This window comes from Berghia stephanieae, chromosome 10 (genome assembly GCF_034508935.2).
Source record: "Berghia stephanieae isolate SIO BIC M18660-M18661 chromosome 10, UCSD_Bste_1.3, whole genome shotgun sequence".
NCBI lineage: Eukaryota > Metazoa > Mollusca > Gastropoda > Nudibranchia > Aeolidiidae > Berghia > Berghia stephanieae.
Genome location: NC_088369.1, coordinates 5152926 through 5161460, shown reverse-complemented (window position 1 = coordinate 5161460; position 8535 = coordinate 5152926). Strand labels below are relative to the sequence as shown.

Sequence of the window (8535 nt, the reverse complement as noted above, 5' to 3'; positions counted from 1 at the left end):
CGTGCGAAGCTCCGCCCACTCTGGTGTCCGAGTCGGACAACTCGTCAACGTAATAGACGGCGTATAGTCTAGTCAAGAATAGAAACGTCAAGGACACTGAGTGATTCAGCACTAGGGCTAGGGATAGATAGAGGCTTCTTAAATATTCCCGGCTGGATGTGGCGTAGGCAGGGATGAAAGCAAGCCAGATGACGAGTGTTGTAGAAACACACATAGAGATAAAACGAGATTCGTTGAAGTTAGCTGGGAGTTTTCTTGTTTTGAAGGCGAACACGGAGCAGAGGATGATGAGGGTGAGGTTGTATGCGAGAAATGAGGAAAACCCGGCTATGGTGAGGTCACAAGAAAGCTCCACGTACTTTTCTGTGCGGATTTTGTGTGTGAGGCGAGACGATGGCGTGGATACGAATGATATGGCGATGCAGATACAAATCTGAGGAAAGAAAAAAGAGAGATTATTTTGTGTGTGAGGCGAGACGATGGCGTGGATACGAATGATATGATATCTGGGGAAAGAAAATAAAGAGATTATTATTTATTTTGGTTTTCATCTACTTCTTCAAGATGTCAAATTTAGAACGTACCCTTCGTTAGATTATTGCATGATCTCAGCCTTCGTAAATTCATGGCCTGACACTGACAAACCAATGATGTCAAAAGACAGGTCTTTGGCTACAAAAGAAAACAAATCGTGAGTTGTCTTCGACAGTTCAACCAATGAGACTTGTTTCCTTGACCACTACTAATGACAACTCACTACTTTTTCGGCAAAAGACTTGTCTTTTGACGTCATTTTTTGGTCAGTGTCAGGTGTAAGTTAACGATGGCATTCTGACATTGACCAACATTACGACAAGTCCACGACAAAAAAAAAAAAGAAAAGAAATCGTGAGCAGTATTCAATAGTTTAACTAATGGGACCAGCCTAGCAGCGGGTTGTCGTTAGTGATGATCAAGGAAACAACAAATGATTCGATTGTTTAAACTATGGGTATACAACTTACGAATTACTTTCTTTTGGTGGTCTGGCCTTGTACTTTGACGTATTTTTGGGGTCAGTGCGGGGTTATCGTTAACTTATAGTCTGACACTAGGACCTACTAAGACGTAATTTTTGACGTCATTTTTAAGGTTTGTGCAGCGCCAGGTGAGTTGTCGTTAGTGGCCCTCAAGGAAACAAGTGAACCTATTGGTTGGACGTTTGAATTGGTTCAGGAGATATGGCTCTACTCATCTTATTTCTGGGACAGCCCTCATATACCTCACGACTTGTTTTTTGACGCCGTTCTTTGGTCAGAGTCAGGCTATTAGTTTACAATGGTTACGGTCAGTGTCGGTCAGACCGTAGCCATCGTTATGTTATAGCCTGATACTGAAATCCAAAAGGACTGGCAGTTTGACGTCATTATTTGGTTTTTGCACCGCCGAGTGAGTTGTCGTTAGTAGATCTCATGGAAACAAGTTCTTTCATTGGTTGAACTATTGAATACAACTCACGATTTGTTTTCTTTTGTGGCCAACGACTGGCATTTTGACGTCATTTTTTGGTCAGTATCAGTGTCACAGTAAAGATTGTTCACAATTATCTTATTAAATTTTATTTTATTAAGAACTGAATTCATCTCACTCCAGTTATATTTCGGTAGGCTTAGATAAACTTTACCTTCTAATATTAGATCGTCTTTCCTTTTATAGCCTTCCCTCGAATTAATTTCTAATTAGTGAATACTTTTCGTTCTACATTCTGTCACGTAGCCATTTATTATAAAAGCTGATAGGTCTAATATTCTACACTCACTTTCTCTCCACAATCTATGCCGGACGGCCAGTCGCTCTATTCCTATATATATACTGGAAGATTTTTATCTTTTGGGACTTTGTGGATATTATATCTACACCATTAAGACGCCGGAGCTTTTAACTTTGATTGTATAATCTTCAAGGATCAAACCCAAGCCCGCTGTCAAAGGACTACACAATAACTTCTTACCAATTGCCTGGAAGTGGAATTTTACGAGTCCAATCCTGTTATCAGAGGAATAGATCATCCAAGCCCATCAACTGCCTGGAAACGTAAACTTATGAACCTGACATATTATCATAAGTTACGTAAAATATTCATATCTCTATTTGTAACTGCCACGATCACTGTTTATCTCTTTTAATTAAATTTCATCATTATTTTTATTTCATTGTAAATAAATCGTTAATTGTTTTTCATTTATAGTAACTAGTAAATTCTGGGGCCTCATTCTACATAGATCTTTATGCATAGTCGAGTAGCTCTTTACTCACTTGAGACCATGACATTTTGGAGGAGACACATATAAAGAATTGAATTTATTTAGTTACTTATATCTATTTCATCTAACTTTAAAGTTTAAATTGTAAAACTCTTAATTGCCCCACTTGATCATATTTTAATTGAACTCCCTATTTACAGGATTAATTTTTTTTTCTTTTTCATTTCTTCATTTAAATGGAATAGCAATTTATCCATTCATTCTTTCATTCAAATTGAATAGCATTTTATTGATTCATTCCTTCATTCATTATTCATTTATAAATTATTCATTCATTCATTGTTCATTCATTTATTTATTCATTCATTCATTCATCCATTCATTCGTTTATTCACTCATTTATCCAATCATTCATACATTAATTCCTCCCTTCATTCTTTCATTCATACATTATCCATTCATTCATTCATCTATTCACTCAGTTTTTCATTCATTCATTCATTCCTTGTCCACTTTGTTATTACATCACTCATTTCATTTTGTTGTTTGCCTCATTCATGAATTGTTTTCAATATGTTTACATTCCATAACGATTCATTCACCTATCATCCAATCACTCATTGTTGTGAACACATTTTGTAACTATTGTAAATCTTACGATATTTTATTGTTTTGTATTTCAGACATCACTGTTAAACACTCTTCAATGCCTAATTACAATTGTTGAACAACCATTGAACAAGAGAGAGGTCCCAGCCACGAACTGAGTTGGTAAATATATCCTTCATTATTCTCTTTTACATGAGTTGGGCATCACATAGTAACTATAGACATCGTGATTTGTTTTGCATAGTGATTTGTTTTAAATGCATTTTTGGCATACTACTGTTACCGAAAACCACTTATATATTATGTTCTGAAAAGTGAGTCTTTAAAAACTAAATAATAATAAAAGGAGTCTACTAGCCGTCGTGTTATATTTAGTGATAGATAACTTGGGATTATTTTGGCATCCTATTATTGTTATCACACTCTAGTATATTAGCGTCATTGCGAATAATTGTACACAAACTAACGACGAGTCACACACATTGGTGATACATTTTTCGTAGTAACATAGTTTAGAGTACACGCGATTGACACATTGTTATTGACACAAGTCATAATAACTCCGCATTGTATTGACACATTGCTTTATAAGATATAATGATAAAAGGCATCAAATTCAACATACATAATAAGTTGAAATAAGAGAGAGAGATTTCTAAAAATAGAACAGTTCATTCCAGTAAGTGTAAATAAATAAAACAGTCAGTAACAGTATCCTGTCAATATAATATATATAAAACATCGTAACTAATTTATTGCAAAAATGGAAGCATATAAAAGATACTTAAGTCTCGCAAAGGACTTAGAAATACCCCAGGAAAGAATATTTTCATGGTGCGAAGAGAAAATAAAAGAAGAAAAAGAAGAAAGAATTCGTAAAGAAGAAAAAGAAGAAAGAATTCGTAGAGAAGAAAATGAAGAAAGAATTCGTAGAGAAGAAAATGAAGAAAGAATTCGTAGAGAAGAACGAGAAGAAAGAGTACAAGAAAGGGAACTAAAAAGACAAATAGCTTTAGCAGAAGAAGAAACCAAAAGGACCCAAATGATGCTGGAAATTGAAAAAAACAAAACCGGTCATGAAAGAAAACATAATAATAGTGATGAATTTTTCGTGAAACTTCCACGCATGCCAACATACGATGAACGCTCAGACTGTTTAGAATCCTTCTTACACCGATTCGAAGTTCAGGCTAAAGGTTATCGTTGGCCAGAAAGCAAATGGGCCACAGCCTTGATTAACTGCTTATCTGGAGAACCGCTAAAAGTTTTCTATACCTTAACAACTGAAGATGCAGATGACTATGGAAAAATTAAAGACGCTCTACTAAAAAAGATTTAGATTAACGGAAGATGGTTACCAGGAAAGGTTTCACACTGCAAAACCGGAAAGTGGAGAAGACTTTAATACATTCGTGAACCGAATTACTCAATTTCTAAATCGGTGGCTTGAGTTGGCAAACGTAAAACAAGACGACTTTGCAGGCCTTTACTATCTCACGCTGAAGAATCGAATCTATCAAGCTTGCAACCCAGATTTAGTCGCATTCTTTAAAGAGAGAAAGCCAGAAAACTTGGACAAATTAAAAATCTACGCAGAAAACTTTAACAGCGCACATCCATTGACACCCCTTAGCAGAACATTGAAGGAACCATACTACGCTGCTGCTGCTCAGAGTCCAGGTACACCTAAAGTTCAGTACTCAAATAGAACGAGCCGATCAATCACTCGGAACACGCAAGTGAAACAGGATGACCATAGTAACAAACCATGGAACAAACAGTTCAATAGAGACCATAGCCGACCCTATCAAAACAAAACAAGAAATAGCACTGACAATAATACTGAGTATAAGAAAACCAACAAACCTATAATTAAATGTCAATATTGTGGAATGAAAGGCCACACAGCAGACAAATGTTACAAAATCGTGGGATATCCAAAAGAAACTGCAAATGCATCACTCCAAACAAGTGTAAACAATCAGACACGAGTAATATCAGGAGAAAATATAAATGTGTATTGCGTGAAAGGTATGTCACTTTTAACACAAACTCACAAATCAGGATCGCTATTTTTTGTGAAGGCAATGCTAATGGAACTGATTGCAAAATATTGAGAGACACAGGATGCAGTACAGTAGGAATAAAAGCATCTTTGATCAATGACGAAGACAAAACTGGAAAAACGGTACAATGCATCACATTCAGTGGCACAGTCGAAACCTTTGAAACAGCTAACGTGTACATAGAAACCCCATACTATACAGGAATAGTGGAATGCTGTATACTTCCCAACCCCGTCGCTGATGTTATTGTTGGCAATATAAAAGGTCTTAAAGACAACCCAACAGATGTAAAAGAATGGTCATTAACCCAAGAAACAGCTTGTCTAGCAGAAACAAGAAAGATGACTAAGACAACAGAGAAGCCAATGACTATTTCTCTAGAACCACAACAATTTGACAGGAACACGTTCATTGAAGAACAGAAAAAGGACCCGACTTTAACTTCATATTTCAATATCGCAAACAAAGGGACGAAATCAAAAGTTGAATACATCATTGAAAAAGATATTCTGTTCAGGTTACATAGGAAAAGAAACAAAATAGCTAAACAACTGGTCACGCCGAGTATTTACAGAAACAAAATCCTTGGAATAGCGCACGATTCAATAACTTCTGGACATCTTGGGAGCTCTTCCACATTGAAGAGAATATCCGAGAATTTCACATGGCCTGGAATTACTAAAGACGTCCGAGAATATGTGAAATCGTGTGACACATGCCAAAGAAGAGTCGCAAAAGGCAGAATACCGAGATTGCCATTAGAGACAACCCCAGTTATTGAAAAAGTTTTTCAAAAAGTTGCAATCGACATTATAGGCCCTTTAACAAAATCAGATAGAAACCATACACACATACTAACACTAGTCGATTACGCAACCAGGTGGCCAGAAGCGATAGCATTGAAATCAACTACATCGGATCACATAGCTGAAGCATTGATGACAATTTTTACTAGAATAGGCATACCAAATGAGATACTGTCGGACAATGGACCCCAATTTACATCACATATGATGCATGAAACCATGAAACTCATGGGAATCCAACACTCATTCACAACCCCCTACCACCCCCAAGCAAATGGTCTTTGTGAAAGATTTAATGGCACTCTAAAGAATATGTTAAGAAAAGTGTCAGCAGAAAAACCAGATGATTGGGACAGATACTTACCAGCAATCCTATTTGCATATAGAGAAATACCCCAAGAATCTACAGGCTACTCCCCATTTGAGTTGATGTATGGACGATCACCTCGCGGCCCGATCAATATAGTAGCCGACATTTGTAAAGGGAATAAGGAGGACAATAACGAAATTATGTTTGCTTACGAATATGTAAGAAACCTGAAAGACAGAATAGAGGACACATGTAAGCTAGCACAGGAATCCGTCACTAAAAAAGCAGAGAAATACAAGGAATACTCCGATCGAAAAAGCAAGTCAAGAAAATTTGAGATTGGTGACAAAGTACTAATACTCTTACCCGATGACTCGAGTAAACTTTTAGCTACATGGAAAGGACCATTCAAAATAACAGCAGTAAAATCTAATGTTAATTACGAGATTAAAATTAACAACACAACAAAGACATTCCATGCAAATATGCTAAAAAAGTATTTTGATAGAGACACAGTGTCGCAACCTATGTTTACTAATACCGAAGCTGCAAATGCAGGATTGATCATACCGTTGGTCATGGGACACAGACACCCGAGACAGAAAAACAAACAAAAATCGCACAATTGCAACCACCTAAGACAAAAAAAGAAGTACGCAAAGTACTTGGGCTCCTAAATTTTTACAGGAAATACATTTACAACTTCGCGCACATTGCGACACCGCTAACAAATCTGACAAAGAATGGGTCACCGAACAAAATTGTTTGGACAGAAGCGTGTCAGGATAGCTTTAACCAATTAAAGGCATTACTCTGTTCAGAACCAATTCTTAAATTACCCGACATATCAAAAGAATTTGTTGTAAGAACTGACGCGTCTGATAAGGGCATCGCAGGTGTAATATTACAGGAACATGAGGGAACTCTAATGCCTTGCTTATATGCAAGCAGAAAATTATTGGACAGAGAATCACGATACTCTGTAATAGAGCGTGAAGGACTGGCCATCGTCTTTGCTTTAAAGACATTCAGCAGATATCTACTGCTAAAAGAGTTTGTGGTCGAAACGGACCATAAACCACTCACGTACATAAGAAATAACAAAATGAATAATAGTAGAGTACTAAGGTGGAGTCTATTTTTGCAAAATTACACTTTCAGTATCTCTCACATACCAGGCTGTGAAAATATTCACGCCGACCTACTTTCTCGATTAGTATAAACACGTGAGAAGGGTATAACTTAACCTCCCATGCATACTGTTAGTTACCTCGCAAACTATGCCAAATCAGAACGCACAAATTCGATAATTTTATTTGTAAACATGATGACCCAACTTAATGTAACATTGAGTATTGTTTGGATATATATACCATACCCATTCATGATTTGGGAAATCTTCTCTTTATCTATCATTGTTATGAATTTTCACTCATTTATGATTAATAATTGAAATGTCAATATTCCATTTACATTTTCATTCATTTCATTCAGTAAATTACCTTCATATCATCGACTTAAATCATGCTTCATTGCCATCACTATTGTTTATCACAATGATTTGTAATCACATTGCCATCATGTTGTTCATCACAATGATTTGTAATCACAATCTTTCATTGTTATTGTCACCCATTCATATACCTACGTTAATATAAACATTTCCATGTCTAGTTAATAAATAATTTAATTGTAGCACAAATCATAACAATGGATTAATGCTAGAGTATCATGATAGTAAATTTACTTCCGTTTGTAAAATCTATCTTTCCCATAATGGTTAAAGAGTATATTTTAAACGTGGGTGGGGGGTGTCACAGTAAAGATTGTTCACAATTATCTTATTAAATTTTATTTTATTAAGAACTGAATTCATCTCACTCCAGTTATATTTCGGTAGGCTTAGATAAACTTTACCTTCTAATATTAGATCGTCTTTCCTTTTATAGCCTTCCCTCGAATTAATTTCTAATTAGTGAATACTTTTCGTTCTACATTCTGTCACGTAGCCATTTATTATAAAAGCTGATAGGTCTAATATTCTACACTCACTTTCTCTCCACAATCTATGCCGGACGGCCAGTCGCTCTATTCCTATATATATACTGGAAGATTTTTATCTTTTGGGACTTTGTAGATATTATATCTACACCATTAAGACGCCGGAGCTTTTAACTTTGATTGTATAATCTTCAAGGATCAAACCCAAGCCCGCTGTCAAAGGACTACACAATAACTTCTTACCAATTGCCTGGAAGTGGAATTTTACGAGTCCAATCCTGTTATCAGAGGAATAGATCATCCAAGCCCATCAACTGCCTGGAAACGTAAACTTATGAACCTGACATATTATCATAAGTTACGTAAAATATTCATATCTCTATTTGTAACTGCCACGATCACTGTTTATCTCTTTTAATTAAATTTCATCATTATTTTTATTTCATTGTAAATAAATCGTTAATTGTTTTTCATTTATAGTAACTAGTAAATTCTGGGGC

General features: G+C 35.9%; 1 protein-coding gene across 4 annotated transcripts in view; it reads right to left on the bottom strand.

Annotated features, from left to right (window-relative positions):
- Positions 1 to 8535, bottom strand: part of LOC144956115 (metabotropic glutamate receptor 2-like) — a 74988-nt gene that overhangs the window by 2845 nt on the left and 63608 nt on the right. For all 4 annotated transcript variants that reach the window (XM_078886471.1, XM_078886468.1, XM_078886469.1 and 1 more), the window contains one exon: positions 1 to 433. This exon is cut by the window's left edge and continues 2845 nt beyond it. In XM_078886471.1, the coding sequence (XP_078742597.1) occupies positions 1 to 433 (433 nt within the window). The remainder of the gene's footprint in view (positions 434 to 8535) is intronic.